Source organism: Carcharodon carcharias, chromosome 7 (genome assembly GCF_017639515.1).
Source record: "Carcharodon carcharias isolate sCarCar2 chromosome 7, sCarCar2.pri, whole genome shotgun sequence".
NCBI lineage: Eukaryota > Metazoa > Chordata > Chondrichthyes > Lamniformes > Lamnidae > Carcharodon > Carcharodon carcharias.
In genome coordinates, this window is record NC_054473.1 from 107839454 (window position 1) to 107860661 (window position 21208).

Genomic DNA, 21208 nt, shown 5'->3' on the forward strand with positions numbered 1-21208 from the left:
GAAGATCAGAGTGTGCGAAAGAGAACCATTCCTTGCAGGGAAAGGATTAAGAACAACTGAGAAGCTATTTCAAGTTGCAACTTTAACTCAGCAGTGAGCGTGTGCGGTTAGAATTTGTGCAGGAAGTAAATCTTCGGCTGTAACAGTGCAAGCCAGCAATAGCCTGAAACTTAATTAGCCCAGTTAGTAAAGGCTGCTCATGATGTGGCCATAAACCACATAATGGGCTTGGCCTAAATAGCCAAGTGGTTATGGTACTGGGTTTGTAACCCCAAGATCAAGAGATCAAGAGTTCAAATCTCACAATGGCAAACTATGAAACAATGTAACTTCATCTGAAACAGATGGAAACAGGTTTACTCAAAAGAGTATCAAGAGTTCAAATCTCACAATGGCAAACTATGGAACAATGTGACTTCATCTGAAACAGATGGAAACAGTTTTGTACTCGAAGGAGTATCAAGAGTTCAAATCTCACAATGGCAAACTATGAAACAATGTAACTTCATCTGAAACAGATGGAAACAGGTTTACTCAAAAGAGTATCAAGAGTTCAAATCTCACAGTGGCAAACTATGAAACAATGTAACTTCATCTGAAACAGATGGAAATGGGTTTGTACTAAAAACTCATAAACCACGTGATTGGATTGGAAAGTCCCCAGATTCCATTCTTACTAGGTGCTGAAATAACTGATCTCAACTAGGTACTAAATCTGACCTCAGCACCCTCAATGGAGACAGAATGCAAGGAGAAAAAAAATCCTGATTGCTACGTGAATGTGATGCATGTGCAGCTCGCTTGTGATGCTTTTTACAATTGAAGAACAGACCAACTCTGTTATCTAAGCTCAGATGTAAATAATGGGCATTTTGACATTAGTGAGTGCTGTCTGTCTTCTGGTGAGGAAATGGAAATGTGTACAGAACATCATTCTCTTAAATTATATCAACTGACAAAATTAAAAGAAATGTTCCCATATCCAACAGTAGTCTTTACAGAACAAAAACAGAATTACCTGGAAAAACTCAGCAGGTCTGGCAGCATCGGCGGAGAAGAAAAGAGTTGATGTTTCGAGTCCTCATGACCCTTCGATAGAACTTGAGTAAACTCTTTCTTGGACTCGAACTCAAGTTCTGTCGAAGGGTCATGAGGACTTGAAACGTCAACTCTTTTCTTCTCCGTCGATGCTGCCAGACCTGCTGAGTTTTTCCAGGTAATTCTGTTTTTGTTTTGGATTTCCAGCATCTGCAGTTTTTTTGTTTTTATATCAGTAGTCTTTACAGGCCTGAAATCTGCATCCTGATCACTGACAGAGGTTGTGCTGCTTTGGACACCCACACCTCATCATCCAGGAGCTTTGGTAAAAATTACCTGCTCCAGGGGTGGGCTCACTGTCACATTCTGTCAATTCTCAAGATCCCTTACAATGAGATTACTTAACCATCCTGTCTTATTACACAAAATAAGATTCAAAATAGCCTTTTCCCTGGTTGGTTCGATAATGTATTATTCTAAGAAACTGTTCTGAATGCATTCCATGAATGTGATCTCCAAAATATTTTTGCCTATTTGATTTGTACAGCCTATGTGAATATTAAGATCCCCCATGATTATTGCATTGCCTTTGTAGAATCTCCTCTTATTTCTTGCTTAATGCACTGTCCAACTGTGTCACAACTGTTGGACATCTTACAAACTACTCCCACCAATGTTTTCTGACTCTTGTTCCTTCTTATCTCCACCCACACTGATTTCCACTTCCTGCTCTTTTGAGCTTGGTTTTTCCTCACAACTGCCCTTATGTCATCCTTTATTATCAAGACTACCTACTTTGTTACATTTTGATTTTGTCTGCCTTTACAAAACAGAGTACCCTGGAAATTTAGTTCCCAATTTTGGTGACCAGATAACCATGGCCAGAATTTTTACCTTGATTGGCAGGCGGGCAGCTGAACCCTACCACCGAAATGGGCCCCATCGCCATTTTGAGTGGGCGGGCCAATTAAGGCCCGGCAAGCAGCCTGCCCGAGAGGAAGTGCTATGCGCTGGGGCGGGGGGGGGGGGGGGGGGGGGGGGGGGTGGATTCCCCATCTGTCAAAGTGCGCTGTTTTGCACACATGCGCACATCTCCCTGAGACTAAGTGCTGTCTCAGGGAGATTACTGACAAATCTTTAAAAATAGAAAAATATTAAAATTATTAATATGTCCCCCTCATGTGACAATGACACACGAGATGGGACATGTTAATAAGAAGCACATAAACTTTGTTGAAGTTTTTGAAAACAGACATGAAACCTCATCCCACCAGTGGATGAGGTTTTATATATTATCAGAAGCCCACTGGGGCTCCTGGCCTGCCCGCCAGCCTTAAGGTTGGACGGGCAGGGCATTTAACAAGCTTAATTATCCTGTCAATGGCCTCAACTGGCCATTGACAGATCAGCGGGCGGACAGCTGATTTCACTGTCCGCCCGCCTTCAATATTTAAATGACCAGGATGACGTCGGGGGTTCCCATCGGCGAGTGGGCCCCGCCCCCAAATCACAGACGGCAAAATTCTGCCCCATATCTCTGTAATGGCTGTTATATCAAACCCATTTTCTCTTTGCGCCATTAATTTCTTTCTACAAATGCTTCATGCATGCCAATAAAGTGCCTTTAATTTTAGAACTGTTTAAACATTTTGTCCAGATTTGACCTTATTCACTGATACACTATTACCGTTAAAGTTTATGTTCCTATCCTGTCACACTCTGCTTATCTTCACCCCAAAACTCGACACTGCTCTATAGTCATGACTTTTCTCTTTAGGTTTATAGATTTCCACGCACTTGAACCCTCCTCACATATTTAGTTGAAGTATAGGCTTGTATTGCATTCGCCTTTTCGATTACTTTCTGTACGTGATCATGATATTTCAGTGGTCCATCTACCTGGACCCCTAAGTCTCCTTGGACTTCCACTGTTGCAAGCTTTTCACCATTTGGAAAGTACAGTGTTCTATTCCCTTTAGGCCAAAGCGTACAGGCCTCACATTTGCCGACATCGAAATCCATGGCTGCAGTTTTGCTCATTCACTTAATCTATCAACATCTCTTTGCAATGTTACACTTTCATCTACATCAGTAAAATTCCACCTATCTTTGTGTCATCAGCTAATTTGGAAATGTGGCTCTCTATCCTATCATCAAAGTCATTAGTTAATAGTGAATAGCTGAGGCCCCAACATTGTGGGACACCACTAGTCACACACAGTCAATTAGAGTACCTGCCCACTATCAATACCCTCTGTCAACTTCCACTCAGTCAACTTCCTAACCAGGTTAATAAATCATCTCCAATTCCAACTAACTAACAGTCCTTCATGAGGAACTTTGTCAGGCGCCTTCTGGAAGTCCATATAAATAGTATCTGCAGACATTCCCCTGCTGGCTACATTAATCACCTCCTCAAAAATACCAGATTTGTTAGGCATGACCCACCTTTTATAAATCTGTACTGGTTCTTTCTGATCAGCTGAAAATTTTCAAGGTGTTCAATCACCCTATCCTTAAATACAAACCCTAGCAATTTCCTGATAACAGATGTTAAACTAACTGGTCCATAATTGCCTGGTTTCTCTCTCTCATCTCTTTTAAACAGAGGCGTGACATGGGCAATTTTTCAATCTGAAGGAATGGTTCCCAAATCAAGAGACCTTTGCAAAACTAATGCATCAGCAATGTTCTCACCTACTTCCATTAAAACCCTGGGATGGAAATCATCTGGTCCCAAGGATTTGTCACAAATTATTGCCATATTCTCTTCATTACAATTATTTTGCTTAGGTTAATTGGGGTGAATTTCTGATTCAGTATTAGATTTCTTGGGATGTCGGGCATGCTGACTTCCTTCTTCCTCTATTGTAAATACTGATGCAAAGTAATTACTCAGCATGTCCACTTTTTCCTAATTTTCATTGATAGCGTCACAATTTTCAGTTTTTATTTCATTGCTTCTGATCACTCTCTTCTTCCTAATGTGACTTGAAAAAGGTGTTTATTTTTTACTTGTTTTGTCACTTATGCTGTTTTTTCTGTATCTTTCCCATTCGCCTGGATCTGTGCTAAATTTTTGCAAGCTTTTTCTTTTAGTTTTATGTTGTCTCTTAGTTCTTTAATGTCCACAGCTGACCGCTTTGGCAAGTAGAGCTCTTAATCTTAAGCTCCCTTAAGATTCTGTATCACATTAAATTATTCTTGAATGCCTCCCGCAGTTGATCTGTCATTTTATCCATCATCAGATTTGCCCAGTTTATGGCAGACAGTCTCTACCTTATCGTAAGGAAGGGGAAAAAATAAAAAAGGCTAAATCAGACTTAATGTGCATGTATGTGAATGTGTGCAGTGTGATTAATAAAATTGGTGAACTACAGGCATAGTTTGACAATGGAATTATGATATTATTGCTATAACAGAAAGCTGGCTCAATGGAGGGCAATACTGGGCGTTAAGTGCTCCCAGGTACAGGTGTTTAGGAGAGACAGGAAAGGAAGTGGGGGGGGGGGGGGGGGTGGGGAGTGGCATTATTGATTAAGGATGGTATTACAGTACTGGAGAGAGAGGATGTTCCAGAAGAGTCAAGGACAGAATCTCTCTGGCTAGAGGTAAGGAATGAAAAAGGTGCAATAACATTGATCGGTGTAGTACACAGACAACCAACTAGTGGAAGGGATGTAGAAATACAGATTTGCAAGAAATTACAGAGAGGTGAAAGAATTATAGAGTAATTATAATGGGGGACTTAAATTATACAAATATAGACTGGGATAGGAATAGTGCAAAGGGTCAAGTGGGGCGAAAGTTCCTGGAATACATTCAAGCTAATTCTCTGCAGTGGTATGTTTCCAGTCCATTGAGAGGGCAGGCACTGTTGGATCCAGTTCCGGGAAATGAGTTGGCTCAAGTGGATCAAACGTCAGTGGGACAGCATTTACTGGGCAGTGATCATTGGGTTATAAGGTTTAGGTTGGCCATGGAAAAGGAAGAGGAACAATCCAGAGCAGGGATAATCAATTGGGGGAAAGCCAATTTCGATGGGCTGAGAATCTATCTGATTCAAGTGAGTTGGAATCAAATGTTGGCAGAAAAGACGGTGGCTGAACAATGGACCACCTTCAAAGAAAAAGTATAGCAGGCATGTTAAGGTATACTCCCTTGAAGGAGAAAGGTAGGCAAATAAATCCAGAGTGCTATGGTTGATGAAGGGGATAGAAGTGAAGATGAAAAGGAAAAAGTGCGCAAACGACAGATGTCATGTAGAAAATACAGTGGAGAATCAGGCTGAATATAGGATACAGAAGTGAAAAAACTAATAAGAAAAGCAAGAAGAGAGTATGAAAAGAGGCTGGCAGCTAACATGAACAGGAAACCCAAGGTCTTCCATAAGCATATAAATAATAAAAGGATGGTAAAAGAAAGAGTAGGGATGATTAGGGGACTTGCACATGGAGCAGGAGAAATAGCAGAGGTACTAAATGAGTACTTTGCATATGTCTTTAGAAAGGAAGATGATGCTGAGGTGAGAGGGGAGGTATCTGGCACACTAGAATAATTTACAATTGAGGAGGAGGAGATGTTAGAAAGACTATCCTTAAAGTAGATAAGGTATCAGGACTAGATGGCATGCATCCAAGAGTACAGAGGGAAGTGAGAGCAGAAATTGCAGGGACACTAGTGATAATCTTTCAGTTTTCCTTAGACACAGGGGTGATGCCAGAGGACTGGAGAACTGTGAATGTTACACTCTAGTTCAAAAAGGGGTGCAAGGATAAAGCCGGCAACTACACACCAGTCGGTTTGACTTTAGTGGTAGGGAAAATTCTGGAAACTATAGTTCAGGACAAAATCAATAGTCATCTCGACAAGGGCAAGACAATTAAGGAAAGTCAGCATGGATTCATTAAGGGAAAATCATACTTAACTAACTAGCTGGAGTTTTTTTTGAGGAGATAACAGAGAAGGTTGATGCTGTTGATGTGGTATATATGGATTTTCAAAACGTATTTGATACAGTGCCACACAACAGACTTGTGAGCAAAATTGTAGCTCATGAATAAAAGGGAAAGTAGGCACTTGGCTAAGAAATTACCTGAGTGACAGGAAACAGACAGTAATGATAAATGTTGTTTTTCAGATTGGAGGAAGGTCTATAGTGGAGTTCCCCAGGGGACAGCGTTGGGACCCTTGTTCTTCCTGATATTTATTAATGACCTAGATTGTGGTGTGCAGGGCATGATTTCAAATTTGCAGATGATACGAAGATTGGAAACGTTGTCAACTGTGATGGGGATAGTCTTAAACTTCAAAGGACATAGACACTTAGGTGGATTGGGCAGACAAGTTGCAGATGAAGTTCAATACAGAGAAGTGTGAGGTGATTCATTTTGGAGAGACAGTATAAAACAAAGGGAGAAACTCTAGAGGAGGTGCAGGAACAGAGGGACCACTGCGTAAACGTGCATAAGTCATTGACGATGGCAGGGCATGTTGAGACAGCAGTTAATAAAGCATATTGTATCTTAGGCTTTATTAATAGGGGCATTGAGCAGAAGAGTAAGGAAGTCATGTTGAACTTGTATAAGACACTAGTCAGGCCTCATCTGGGGCACTGTGTCCAGTTCTGGGCACCATACTTGAAGAAGGATGTGAAAGTATTAGAGAGGGTGCAGAGAAGATTCACAAGAATGATTCCAGGAATAAAGAACTGTAGCTAGGAACATAGTTTGGAGAGGTTGGGACCGTTTTCCTTGGAGAAAAGGCGGCTGAAAGGAGGCTTGATAGAGGCATTCAAGATCCTAAGGGGTATGGGCAGGTTAAATAGTGGGAAACTGTTCCCACTCAAGAGAGTATCAAGAATGAGAGGGCATGGATTCAAAATAATGGGCAAAAGGAGTAATAGTGATGCGAGAAACAAATTTCACCCAGAGGGTCTGGAACGAACTTCCTGAGAGGGTGGTGGAGGCAGGTTTGATCGAGATATTCAAAAAGGAATTGAATTGCTATCTGAAAAGAATGTGCAACATTACAGGGATAAGGCAGGGAGTGGGACTAGGTGGAATGCTTTTTCAGAGGCAATGCAGACTTGATGGGCTGAATGGCCTCCTGCACTGTAAAGGTTCTGTGATTCTGTATTGAAGTCAGCCTTACCTAAATCTAGAATCAAAGCAGTTGTTTCTCATTTCTCCCCTTCAAATACTACACTGAATTTAATCATATTATGATCATTGTTTCATAAATGTTCACACACTCTTAGATTTAAATAAATCTGGCTCATATGGCTTTGTGCACTCATGCTTACAGTCTTGCCAGGTGCAGATCCTGCGTCTGTTAAATGATGGGGCCGTGATTTTATCATCTTTCTCTTCTCGGGTCTTCCTCCACTGCCTGGTCGGATTGCACTTCTCGGGTGCCCGAAAGGAGAAAAGTGTTGGGGTTTGGGGTTGGAGATAGATTCTTACATCCGCGGCTTGTAAGTCAGGGGCAAGTGTTGAATGGTGGGTTGGGGAGGGAGTGGGTGGAAAGAGTCAGCATGAAAGGGTTTGGGCGTGGGGAGGCTGTCATCTTCTTTGGGTTCAGTCCTGTTGCTGGCCACGGCTTCAGCAATGGCCCTTTTGATGGTGACCAGGACAGTCTCCGCTATACAGGATAAAGCATGTGGGCTCCCCTCCCATGCTGATTGGCTCTTGTTGCCTTTGGTTACGTGCCCAGGAGAGGGGAGGCAGGGGCTGGGATTTGAGACCATGGGGAGGGTGCTGGGGGGGGAAGGCAACTTAAGGGAGGGTATAATGGGTCCAAGGGCCCAGTAAGGAGGGACATACCTGCCCACCACCAGCCTGCACAAGGAAACCTGCCAGGCTGGCTGCTTGGCATGGGCCTCTCCTGCCGCTGGCTAAATGCTGGCAGTGGGATAAGGCCCCCATTGTCCATTTGGGGGCCTTGGTTCACCTGCTGTTGGGCCAACCATCTAATGCCACCATTGCTGCTGTTATAACTGTGTAGGGAGTGGGGCGGGCGGTCAGGGGGCAGGGAGGCTACTTGTTAGATTTAACAAGGGCCCCCCGCCTTCAAACCAGTCCGCAGGGGAAAAGTAAAATCCAGCCTCACGTGTCAGGAGGGACTCCTCACACCCTGCAGCTGTGGAGCGGTTCTCCTTGCTCCTGCCTCCGGTGCAGCGCTGGAGGGACTGGGTGCCCGCTCATTCCCATGTTCAGCCATACTTCTCTCCTTCACTGGTTAAATTCAGGTCACAAAGGCTTTTTGCACCTGCTCCAGCCACTTCTTTGGATGGTCCAGGTTGGCTTTAAGCAATGATGGCAAGTAACAATTTCGGGCCCCCAACTGGTGGATGCAGCCAGTCAGCAGTGTGCTCAGTGCAGGCTGTGTGCAGGAATCATGACAATGAGCCAGTAACATGACATTGGTTTACTGCCTGTATCACATCGAAAGGATGTAGGGTAATTGTGCATTGCAATTCCCACATGTGTTTTCAAGGATGTCCAGCTTAGCCCCATAGCCTTGGTACTCGTTATGATATTTATTAGAACTGAAATACAATGATGTTACTGGACTGGACTAATGGTCTGGGAAAGAAGAGTTCAAATAGGCTCATAAATAGTAAAAGGGGGAGTGGGATTGCTTAGGGACCAAAAAGGGGATTTCCTCTTGGGGACAGAGGGCACAACTGAGGTATGAAATGAATACTTTGCATCTGTCTTTACCAAGGAGGAAGGTACTGAGAGAGGTGGGTAATTCAGGGTTTAAAATTGATAAGGAGGTGGTATTGGATAAACTGTCTGTACTTAAAGTTGATAAAACACCAAGACCAGATGAGATGCATTGAAGGATACTGAGGGAAGAGAGAGTGGAAATTGTGTAAGCACAAACCATAATTTTTAATTCTTCCTTATACTCCGGGGTTGTGCCAGAGGACTGGAGAACTGCAAACATTACAGATTTGTTGAAATAAGTCCAGCAATTACAGGCTAGTCAGTTTAACTTCAGAGGCAGGGAAACTTCTACAAACAATAACTCAGGACAAAATTAATGGTCACATGGACAAATGTGGGTTAATTAAGGAGAGCCAGTATACATTTATTAAAGGGAAAATCATGGTTAACTAACTTGGAGTTTGTTTGAAGGGATAAGAGAGGCGGTTGATGAGGGCAATATTGTTGATGTGGACTTCCAAATGGCATTTGATACAGTGCCATACAACAGACTTGTGAGCATAGTTATTACTCATGGAATAAAAAGGAAAGTGTCAATATGGATACAAAACTGGCTCAGGGTCAGACAACAGACAGTAGTGCTTAACGGGTGGTTTCAGGCTAGAGGAAGGTTTGTAGGGAATTCCCCAGAGGTCAGTGTTTTGACCCTATTTCACCCTGATACATATTAATGATCAGGGCCTTGGTTTACAGGGCACAATTTCAAAATTTGCATATGATACAAAACTTGGAACTGTGAGGGGACAGGTTAGTACTTCAAAAGGACATAGGCATGTTGGTGGAGAGGGCAGACAAGTGGCAGATGAGGTTCAATGCAAAGAAATGTGAAGTGATTCATTTTGGCAGGAAGAACATGGAGAAACAATGTAAAATAAAGGGTACAACTCTGAAGGGGAGTGCAAGAGCAGAGGGACCTGGGTGTATGTGTGCATAAATCATTAAAGGTGGCAGCACAGGTGGAGAGAGCAGTTAATAAAGCATATAGTATCCTGGGCTGTATTAAAAGGGGCATAAGAGTAGAAGTGCAGGGAGGTTATGTTGCACTTATGTAAGACACTAGTTTGGCCTTAGCTGGAATATTATGTCCAGTTCAGGGTGCCATACCTTAGGAAGGATGTGAAGGCATTGGAGAGACTGCAGAAAAGATTCATGAGAACACTTCCATGGATGAGGAACTTCAGTTATGAAGATAGATTGGAGAAATTTGGGACTGTTTTTCTTAGAGAATAGGTGGCTGAAGGGAGATTTGAAAATCAAAATCACGAGGGGTCCGGACAGAATAGATAGGGAGAAACTGTTCCCCCTTGTAAAATGATTGAGAATGAGAGGGCACAAATTAAAAATAATTAGCAAAAGAAGTTTGAGAAAAAACTTTTTCACACAGCAAGTTAAGGTCTGGAATGCACTGCCTGAGAGTGTGATGGAATACTCTCCACTTTTCTGGATGAGTACAGCTTCAACAACACTCAAGAAGCTTGACACCATCCAGGACAAAGCAGCCCACTTGACTGGCACCACATCCACAAACATTCACTCCCTCTACCACCGATGCACAGTAGCAGCAGTGTGTACCATCTACAAGATGAACTGCAGAAACTCACCAAGGCTCCTTAGGTAGCACCTTCCAAACCCAAGACTTCCAACATGTGTAAGGACAAGGGCAGCAGATGGATGGGAACACCACCACTTGCAAGATTCCCTCAAGCCACTTGCTATCCTGACTTGGAAATATATTGCTGTTCCTTCACTGTCGCTGGATCACAATCCTGGAACTCCCTAACAGCACAATGGATGCACCTATACCACATGGACTGTAGCAGTTCAAGAAGGCAGCTCACCACCACCTTCTTAAGGGCAATTAGGCATGGGCAATAAATGTTGGCCCAGCCAGCGAAACCCACATCCCACAAATGAAAAAAAAAATTTTGGTCTCCACATTTAAGAAAAGATATACTTGCACTGCAGGCAGTACAGCAAAGGTTTACTACATTGGTCCTTGGGATAAGGGGGGTTGTCCTATGATGAGAGGCTGTGTAAATTGGGCTTATATTCTCTGGAGTTTTGAAAAATGAAGGGCACATTGAAGCACACAAGATTTTGAAGGACTTGATAGGGTGGACACAGAGTCTATTTCCGCCAGTTGGCGAATCTAAAGCATGGGGGCAAAGCCTCAGGATAAGGGGCCAATCATTTAGGATGGAGATGAGGACAAATTTCTTCATTCAAAGCACTGTGAATCTTTGGAATTTTCTACCCCAGAGGGTTGTGGATGCTCCATCATTGAATGTATTTAAGATTCTTGGTGCTTCAGGGAATTAAGAAATATGGGAAGCAGGCAGGAAAAATGGAGTTGAAGCCCAAGATGAGCTACGACCGTCTTGAATAGTGGAACAGACTCAACGGGCCATGTGGTCTACTCCTGCTTCTATTTCTTATGTTCTTACATTCTTGAAGTGGTGGAAGGAGTTGTTAGAAATGCTAACAAATAGCGCATACTCTGCAATAACTAATGCTCAGTTTGGGTTCCACCAGGCTCCTGATCTTATTACAGCCTTGGTCCCAATATGGGCAAAAGAACTGAATTCCAGTGGTGTTGAGAGAGTGACCTTGACATCAAGGCAGCATGTGACCATGTGTGGTATCAAGGAGTCCTAGCAAAACCAGAGTCAAGGGAACTTAATCGGAAAACTTTCCACTAGCTGGAGTTATACCTAGCACAAAGGAAAATGGTTGTGCTTGTTGGAGGCCAATTGTCTCATCCCCAGGATATCACTGCAGGAGTTCCTCAGGATCGTGTCCTGGGCCCAACTATCTTCAGCTGCTTCACCAATGACCTACCTTCCATCATACAGTCAGGACTGGGGACATTTGTTTATGATTGCACAGTTCATACCATTCCCAACTCCCCAGATATCGAAGCAATCTGTGCCTGTATATAATAAGACCTGAACAACATTCAGGTTTAGGCTGATAAGTGGAAAGTAATAGTCACACCACACATGTGCCAAACAATGACCATCACCATCAGGAGAATATCTCACCTTCTTCCCTTAACGTTCAATGGCATTACCATCACCGAATCCCCCCCACCATTAACATCTAGGGGTTACCATTGATCAGAAACTGAACTGGACTAACCATATAAATACTGTGACTACAAGAGCAGGTCAGAGACTAGGAATTCTCTAGTGAATAATTCATCTCCTGACTTGCCAAAGACTATCCACCATCTACAAGACATAAGTCAGGAGTATGATGGAATACTTTTCGCTTGCCTGGATAAGTGCAGCTCCAACAACACTTAGGAAGCTTGACACCATCGAGAACAAAGCAGCTGCTTGATTGGTACCCCATGCACCAACTTAAATATTCACTCCTTTTGGCACCAGCGCATAGTGACAACAGTGTGTACAATCTACACGATGCATTGCCAGAACTCACCAAGGCTCCTTTGACAGCACCTGTGATGTCTACTGCCTAGGAGAGCAGTAGCAGCATATGTTTGGGAACACCGCCACCTGCAAGTCACTATCCTGACTTGGGAATATACCGCCATTCCTTCATCATCACTAAAATCTGAACTAACAGTGCTGTGGTCATGCCTTCACCACATGGACTGCAGTGGTTCAAGGCAGCGGGCTCACCAGCAACTTTGAGGGTAGTAAGTGTCAGCCTTGTTAGTGATGCGTACATCTCATGAATAATTTTAAAAATTACTTGCATTCACTTGCACCTTTCACGACCTTGGAAATCCCGAAGTGCTTTCAAACCAATGAAGTACTTTTGAAGTGTTGCCACTACTGCAGTGCAAGAAATGTAGCAGCCAATATAATAAAAAGTCCCACTGAACCAGCCCATACCCGCATTTGCACGTCAAAATATGGAATGGTTTACAAACCAGTTATTTGAAACTTCCATTTAATGGGTCAGTGAAGGTTTTACAAATGAGGAAGTTGCCTTAAATGTGTCAGGCATTTTATTCAATGTGAATCTAGCTGAGCTGTCTGTGATTCAACGCTGACAAAGCTTCTCACTCAGTTATGATGAAGAAAACCTGCTGGAATGGTGCCAGTGTTGGAAACTGATTCCACAGGAATGCAACCCGAGCCCGGTGAGCACACAAGAAACTTGCCTGCTTGGTCTCTCGCTGTTGGATTCCTGGGCACGGCTCATGTACATCAGCTCTGCTACTCAAGCTCTCAGGTTGCAAGCCAGAATCTCACCTCCTCTTCCTCTCAACAGCCTTCTAAAAAAAATCAAATGCCATTTTCTAGTTCCCCTCTTGAGTGTGAGGAATGGAAAGTGATTGCGTCCTGACTGGAAGGCTGGTATGTTCATTGGCCAGAGCTGCAGCATTCTTCTGGCTGAGGTCAATGAGTGGGCACCGCCCACCCACTTCTGTTCTGGACCAGCAACACCAAAGAAAGACCATATCATCTAAAAATAGGCCAGATAGCTGGAGGAAGGAAAGAACAACAAAGGGATATAGGGACAGGGCAGGCACATGGGAATAGCTTGTGCTGAAGGGAAGGAGAAACAGCAACATGAAATTGGTGGGGCAAATCTTGGGCCTGTTTCCAGATTGAAATTTCTAGCCCTGTATCTTAAAACAAAAACCCACTTTACCCCGACTTGTCTCACATGATGCAGATTTTAGTTCATTCTTTGTCTTCCCCAACTATACACACCTGCACACCATTAAGGAACATGGAACAATGCTGGATAAATAGAGTTATGGTGCAGAACAGTCTTGATCTAGTTAAAGAGCAGGTAGAGCAGACCCCAGGGGCTGAACGTCTGCTCCTGCAGTGATCAAGAGCAGGGATTCTGGCTAATTTCCCTTCAGCAAGAGCACAGGGGCCAATATGTTGCCCAATCTATCATTGTTCCACATGCCGACTCAGCACTGACCGAGTAATCAGCTTTCCTAATCTGCTAGAGCAGCTATTTGCTTTGTAAAAAAACGTCTTCAGGGTAGATGGTTTATGCAAGATAAGGTTTAAATTGGTAGTAATGACATGTCTGATTGTGCAAACTATTCTCCCACTCATTGCCCTTTTTCTCAATCACCTCAGATTCAGATTCTGGCAACAGTTCCAATCCTGAGTTATTCTCATTAACCTTTTAAGTTCCAGCCAAGGCTCAGTAGTAGTCTGAGTCAGGAGGCTATGGCTATGGCTTCAAGTCCTACTCCAGAGTCTTGAGTACAAAATCTAGACTGACACCCCAACGCAGTAATGAGGGAGTGTGGCACGATGAAAGGTGCCATTTGACAATGAGAAGTTAAACTGAGGCCCTGGTGGACATAAAAGGTCCTGTGGCATATTTTGAAGAGCAGGGGCATTATTCCATGTCCTGGCCAATCTTTACATATCCCTCAATCAACATCAAGGAAACAGATTATTTGCTCATTATCATCTTGCTGTGAGATAACTGGCTGCCACTTCTCCTACATTGCAACAGTGACTAACTTCACTAGCAAAATGCTGCAGATGCTGGAAGTCTGAAATTAAAATGCTGGGAATACTCAACAGGACAGGTAGCACCTGTGGAATGACAAACAGGAATTGGAGCTCAAAGCTGGAGTCTTCTGCCCTGTGGCTTAGGTACACCCTGCCTTTGCCAACTGAGACACTGGCAGAACTAATAGCTGCCTGACCCTGGAGTCCATTTCCCCACCTCCAACAGCCTCTCACTCTGCAGTGAGAATGGGAGTGTCCTGGAACTCTCTTCCAAAAAAAAAAGTCAGTTGAGACTAGGAGTCAACTGAACATTTCAAAACTTGAGATTGAAAGATTTTTGTTGGACACAGGTATTCAGGGATATAGAATCAAAGCAGGAACACAGAGTTAATATAGAGCGCAGTCATCGTTTGATTGAATGGCAATACAAACGAGGGGCTGAGTGGCTTACTCCGTAACCATGTTTCTGTGAAAGGGGGGAAGGGAATCTCTCTCTGACCCCTTTCGGCAATCAGAACTGCTTCAGGAGGCCACAATGAGCAGGTTTACATTATCTTCTGTTTTACCGACTTTTTGTAAGGCATGGTCTCCACCTCAGCCAGGATGTGGTGTGGCTCCCTTCTCAAGGCCTAAGCCATTTGAAAGAGTACTATATAACCAAGGTACCCATTCCTATGTGGAGATTCAGCAATCCAGCAATTCCAGGGGGCAAAACAAGGGAGCCTGCAATCCCAAAATCTTGGAAAGGATGGGGGAGGAGTTTCTGGGTCAATCTGCAGGCTCCAGACGACCGGCAGAGAATCTGACATTTTGACAGGGTACAATTGGCAACAGAGGAAATTTAAACAGAGACTTCATTTAACGCACCGGGTGATGAATTTCCATAAAACAATGGCCTCCCTCCCCTGCGTGATTTTGTCCCTAAAGTCAGTTCAAGGCTTGTGTTCTCTTAGTGAGGCATCATTTTAAAAAGGGGCAAGAAAAAAATCAATGGCAAACCTGTTAATTTTTATTTAATTGCAAACTCCAGAAACAATTACATAGCCAGCTTGTGATGCAGAAAACCCTCCCAAACAATAAAAATGTGTTGTTTCCTAATGAAGAAAGATTGTCTCTTTCAAATGACCATAAGCATAATGTCCAATTTTAATTACACTGCAACTACTGAACAATATAAACCCCATCACATTACAGCAATACCTAACATCTCAGGCTAAAACCTCCTCGAATATTAAGCTAATCTTCCTCATTTATGATAACTCCAGGATTATGTGGCCGCTATGATACAGATCAATGTACATCATGCCACTTACAGGGAGGAGGAAATGAATAAAGGACGGTGGGGGGTGGGGGGGGGGGGTGCGGGGTGGCATAGAGATTTATTTCCTCCTAAGACTCCTGCTTGGTTCAGATTCCACCACCCGCCCATTATTCCTGCCTGGTCAAGGTTTCAAGCTAGATGTTCACCTCTGAGATTTCAGGAGACCAGGGACTGTAAGGTACGAGCTCTACCTTGTCCCAAAGCCAAGTGTCTAGCCTCCTGTGGAGCCCCCTTCACTTACCAGTAGTGAAGATGTTTGCCTGAAGAAGCCTGTAGGTAACCGGACCACTGCCTGAAGTAGAGTGTGGTGCTGAGACCCGGCAAGGACAGGACTTCATCTGGGGAGAAGTAGCCCAGAGCACTGCTCACACAAAAAAGCAGCAGCAAACACCACCACATCATTGCAAAGCAGGCGGAGAGAGAGACTGAGAGATGAACAGCCAGAACCCGGAGAATCTCAGAACAACACAGCAGCCACGATGAGCTCCTCACATGACCAACTCAGAATAAGACCACATGACCGACGGCAAATGACATAATTCCCGGAAACATGATCAGTACACAACCCAGAAAAGTTCCTGTAACACCACCAAAAACCCTCCACACCACAGAAACAGCTAAAGCGACAACTGACCAGAGAGAGACAGGGAGAATCAGGGAGTGAAAGAGCGACACTGGACGGGAGAGAGAGAAATACAGAGATTGGACGGGAAAGTGAGATGGACGGACAGGACTACAGAAAGACACAAAGGGACTGGAGTGGAGAGCGAGAAATAAAAATTGGAGTGGAGAGAGTCAGCGAGAGAAAGATTAGACTGGAGAAAGAGACAGAGACCGAGAAAGATTGGTCTGGAGAGAGAGAGGAGAGAGAAAGATTGGACTGGAGAGAGAGAGAGAGAGGAGAGAGAAAGATTGGACTGGAGAGAGAGAGAGAAAGAGGAGAGAGAAAGATTGGACTGGAGAGAAAGAGAGAGAGGAGAGAGAAAGATTGGACTGGAGAGAAAGAGAGAGAGGAGAGAGAAAGATTGGACTGGAGAGAAAGAGAGAGAGGAGAGAGAAAGAATGGACTGGAGAGAGAGAGGGAGAGACAGAAGAAAGATTGGACTGGAAAGAGAGAGGGAGAGACAAGAAAGATTAGACGAGAGAGAGGGAGAGACAAGGAAGATTGGACTGGAGAGAGAGGGAGAGACAGAAGAAAGATTGGACGGAAGAGACAGAAGAAAGATTGGACTGGAGAGAGAGGGAGAGACAGAAGAAAGATTGGACTGGAGACAGAGAGCGACAGAGAGAAAGATTTGACTAGAGAGAGAGCGACAGAGAGAAAGATTGGACTAGAGAGAGAGACAAAAGAAAGATTGGACTAGAAAGAGACAAAAGAAAGATTGGACTAGAGAGAGAGAGACAAAAGAAAGATTGGACTAGAGAGAGAGAGACAAAAGAAAGATTGGACTGGAGAGAGAGAGACAAAAGAAAGAATGGACTGGAGAGAGAGACAAAAGAAAGATTGGACTGGAGAGAGAGACAAAAGAAAGATTGGACTGGAGAGAGAGAGACAAAAGAAAGATTGGACTGGAGAGAGACAGAGAAAAAAGAAAGATTGGACTGGAGGGAGACAGACAAAAGAAAGATTGGACTGGAGAGAGACAGACAAAAGAAAGATTGGACTGGAGAGAGACAGAGAAAAAAGAAAGATTGGACTGGAGAGAGACAGAGAAAAAAGAAAGATTGGACTGGAGAGAGACAGAGACAAAAGAAAGATTGGACTGGAGAGAGACAGAGACAAAAGAAAGATTGGACTGGAGAGAGACAGAGACAAAAGAAAGATTGGACTGGCGAGAGAGAGAGACAAAAGAAAAATTAGACTGGCGAGAGAAAAGAAAGATTGGACTGGAACGAAAGAGCGACAGAAAGATTGGGCTGGTGAGAGAGAGAGAGAAAGACTGCACTGGAAAGAGAGAGAGAAAGACTGCACTGGAAAGAGAGAGAGAAAAACTGGACTGAAGAGAGAGAGAGAAAGACTGGACTGAAGAGAGAGAGAAAGACTGGACTGGAGAGATAGAGAGAAAGATTGGACTGGAGCGAGAGAGAGAGAGAGAGAGAGAGAGAGAGAGAAAGCAAGACTGCACTGGAAAGAGAGAGAGCAAGACTGCACTGGAAAGAGAGAGAGCAAGACTGCACTGGAAAGAGAGAGAGCAAGACTGCGCTGGAAAGAGAGAGAGAAAGACTGGACTGGAGAGATAGAGAGAAAGACTGGACTGGAGAGATAGAAAGATTGGACTGGAGAGAGAAAGATTGGACTGGAGAGAGAAAGACTGGACTGGAGAGAGAAAGACTGGACTGGAGAGAGAAAGACTGGACTGGACAGAGAAAGACTGGACAGGAGAGAGAAAGACTGGACTGGAGAGAGAAAGACTGGACTGGAGAGAGAAAGACTGGACTGGAGAGAGAAAGAGAAGGACGGGACTGGAGAGAGAGAGAGCAAGACTGCACTGGAAAGAGAGAGAGAAAGACTGGACTGATGAGAGGGAGAGAGAAAGATTGGACTGAAGAGAGAGGGAAATACTGGACTGGAGAGATAGAGAAAAGATTGGACTGGAGAGAGAGAGAGAGAGCAAGACTGCACTGGAAAGAGAGAGAGAGAAATACTGGACTGGAGAGATAGTGAGAAAGATTGGACTGGAGAGAGAAAGATTGGATTGGAGAGAGAAAGACTGGAATGGAGAGAGAAAGGACCGCAGAGAGAGAGAAAGACTGGACTGGAGAGAGAGAGAGAGAAAGATTGGACTGGAGACAGAGAGACAAAGATTGGACTGGAGAGAGAGAAAGACTGGACTGGAGACACAGAGAGAAAGATTGGATTGGAGAGAGAGAGAGAGAAAGACTAGACAGGAGAGAGAGAGAGAGGAAAAGACTGGACTGGAGAGAGAGAGGGAGAGAAAGACTGGACTGGAAAGAGAGAGAAAGACTGGACTGGAGAAAAAGAGAGAACAAGACTGGACTGGAGAAAGAGAGAGAAAGACTGGACTGGGGAGAGAGAGAGAGAGAAAGATTGGACTGGAGAGAGAGAGAGAAAGACTGGACTGGAGAGGAGAGAGAAAGACTGGACTGGAGAGAGAGAGAGAAAGACTGGACTGGAGAGAGAGAGAGAGAAAGACTGGACTGGAGAGAGAGAGCGAAAGACTGGACAGGAGAGAGAGAGAGAGAGAGAAAGACTCGACTGGAAAGAGAGAGAGAGAAAGACTGCAGTGGAGGGAGAGAGAGAAAGACTGCAGTGGAGAGAGAGAGAGAGAGAGAAAGACTGGACTGAAGAGAGACAGAGAGAAAGACTGAGCTGAATAGAGAGAGAGAGAGAGAGAGGAAGACTGGACTGAAGAGAGAGAGAGAGAGAGAGAGAAAGACTGGACTGGAGAGAGAAATACTGGACTAGAGAGAGAAAGAATGTACTGGAAAGAGAGAGAGAAAGTCTGGACTGAAAAATAGAGAGTTTGGACTGGAGAGTGAGAGAGAGAAAGATTGGACTGGACAGAGAGAAAGATTGGACTGGAGAGAGAGAAATATTGGACTGGAGGGAGGGAGAAAGATTGGACTGGAAAGAGAAAGACTGGACAGGAGAGAGAAAGACTGGACTGGAGAGAGAAAGACTGGACTGGAGAGAGAAAGACTGGACTGGAGAGAGAAAGAGAAAGACGGGACTGGAGAGAGAGAGAGCAAGACTGCACTGGAAAGAGAGAGAGAAAGACTGGACTGATGAGAGAGAGAGAGAAAGACTGGACTGAAGAGAGAGGGAAATACTGGACTGGAGAGATAGAGAAAAGATTGAACTGGAGAGAGAGAGAGAGAGAGCAAGACTGCACTGGAAAGAGAGAGAGAGAAATACTGGACTGGAGAGATAGTGAGAAAGATTGGACTGGAGAGAGAAAGATTGGATTGGAGAGAGAAAGACTGGAATGGAGAGAGAAAGGACCGCAGAGAGAGAGAAAGACTGTACTGGAAAGAGAGAGAGAAAGTCTGGACTGAAAAATAGAGAGTTTGGACTGGAGAGTGAGAGAGAGAAAGATTGGACTGGACAGAGAGAAAGATTGGACTGGAGAGAGAGAAATATTGGACTGGAGGGAGGGAGAAAGATTGGACTGGAAAGAGAAAGACTGGACAGGAGAGAGAGAGAGAGAGAGAGAGGAAGACTGGACTGAAGAGAGAGAGAGAGAGAGAGAGAGAAAGACTGGACTGGAGAGAGAAATACTGGACTAGAGAGAGAAAGACTGTACTGGAAAGAGAGAGAGAAAGTCTGGACTGAAAAATAGAGAGTTTGGACTGGAGAGTGAGAGAGAGAAAGATTGGACTGGACAGAGAGAAAGATTGGACTGGAGAGAGAGAAATATTGGACTGGAGGGAGGGAGAAAGATTGGACTGGAAAGAGAGAGAAACACTGGACTGGAGAAAGAGAGAGAGAGAAAAATTGGACTGGAGAGTGAGAGAAAGAAAGATTGGACTGGAGAGAGAGAAAGATTGGACTGGAGAGAGAGAGAGATTGGACTGGAGGGAGGGAGAGAGAAAGATTGGACTGGAGAGAGAGAGAGAGAGAGCAAGACTGTACTGGAAAGAGAGAGAGAAAGACTGGACTGAAGAGAGAGAGAAAAAGTCTGGACTGGAGAAATAGAGAGAAAGATTGGACTGGAGAGTGAGAGAGAGAAAGATTGGACTGGAGAGAGAGAAAGATTGGACTGGAGGGAGGGAGAAAGATTGGATTGGAGAGAGAGAGAAAGATTGGTCTGGACAAAGAGAGAGAGAAAGATCGAACTTTAGAGAGAGAGAGAGAGAGAGAAAGATTGGACTGGAGAGAGAGAGAAAGATTGGACTGGAGAGATAGAGAGAAAGATTGGATTGGAGAGAAAAAGATTGGACTGGAGAGAGAAAGATTGGACTGGAGAGAGAGCGAGAAAGACTGGACTGGAAAGAGAGAGCGAGAAAGACTGCAGTGGAGAGAGAGAGAGAGAGAGAGAGAGAGAAAGACTGAACTGAATAGAGAGAGAGAGAGAGAGGAAGACTGGACTGAAGAGAGAGAGAGAGAGAGAAAGACTGGACTGGAGAGAGAAATCCTGGACGAGAGAGAAAGACTGGACTGGAGAGAGAAAGACTGGACTGGATAGAGAAAGAATGGACTGCAGAGAGGGAGCGAAGGACTGGACTGCAGAGAGAGAGAGAGAGAGAAAAACAGGACTGCAGAGAGAGAGAGACTGGACTGGAGAGAGAGAGAGAGAGAAAGACTGCACTGGAAAGAGAGAGAGAAAGACTGGACTGGAGAGATAGAGAGAAGGATTGGACTGGAGATAGAGAAAGAAAGATTGGACCGGAGAGAGAGAGAGGGAGAAAGGTTGCACTGGACAACGAGAGAGAGAACGATTGCACTGGAGAGAGAGAGAGAGAGAGAGAGAGAGAAAGATTGGATTGGAGGGAGAGAGAGAGAAAGATTGGACTGGAGAGAGAAACATTGGACCAGAAAGAGAGAGAGAAAGACTGCACTGGAAAGAGAGAGAGAGAAAGACTGTAGTGGAGAGAGAGAGAGAGAGAAAGACTGGACTGAAGAGGGAGACAGAGAGAAAGACTGAACTGAATAGAGAGAGAGAGAGAGAGAGGAAGACTGGACTGAAGAGAGA

The 21208-nt window shown here is 44.3% G+C and overlaps 1 protein-coding gene across 1 annotated transcript in view; it reads right to left on the reverse strand.

Annotated features, from left to right (window-relative positions):
- Window positions 1-16074, reverse strand: part of si:ch211-122f10.4 (cathepsin A-like) — a 54847-nt gene extending 38773 nt beyond the window's left edge. The window contains exon 1 of the mRNA XM_041191802.1: window positions 15796-16074. Coding sequence (XP_041047736.1) covers window positions 15796-15956 — 161 coding nt within the window. The 5' untranslated portion in view covers window positions 15957-16074. The remainder of the gene's footprint in view (window positions 1-15795) is intronic.
- Window positions 16075-21208: the final 5134 nt, after the last annotated feature.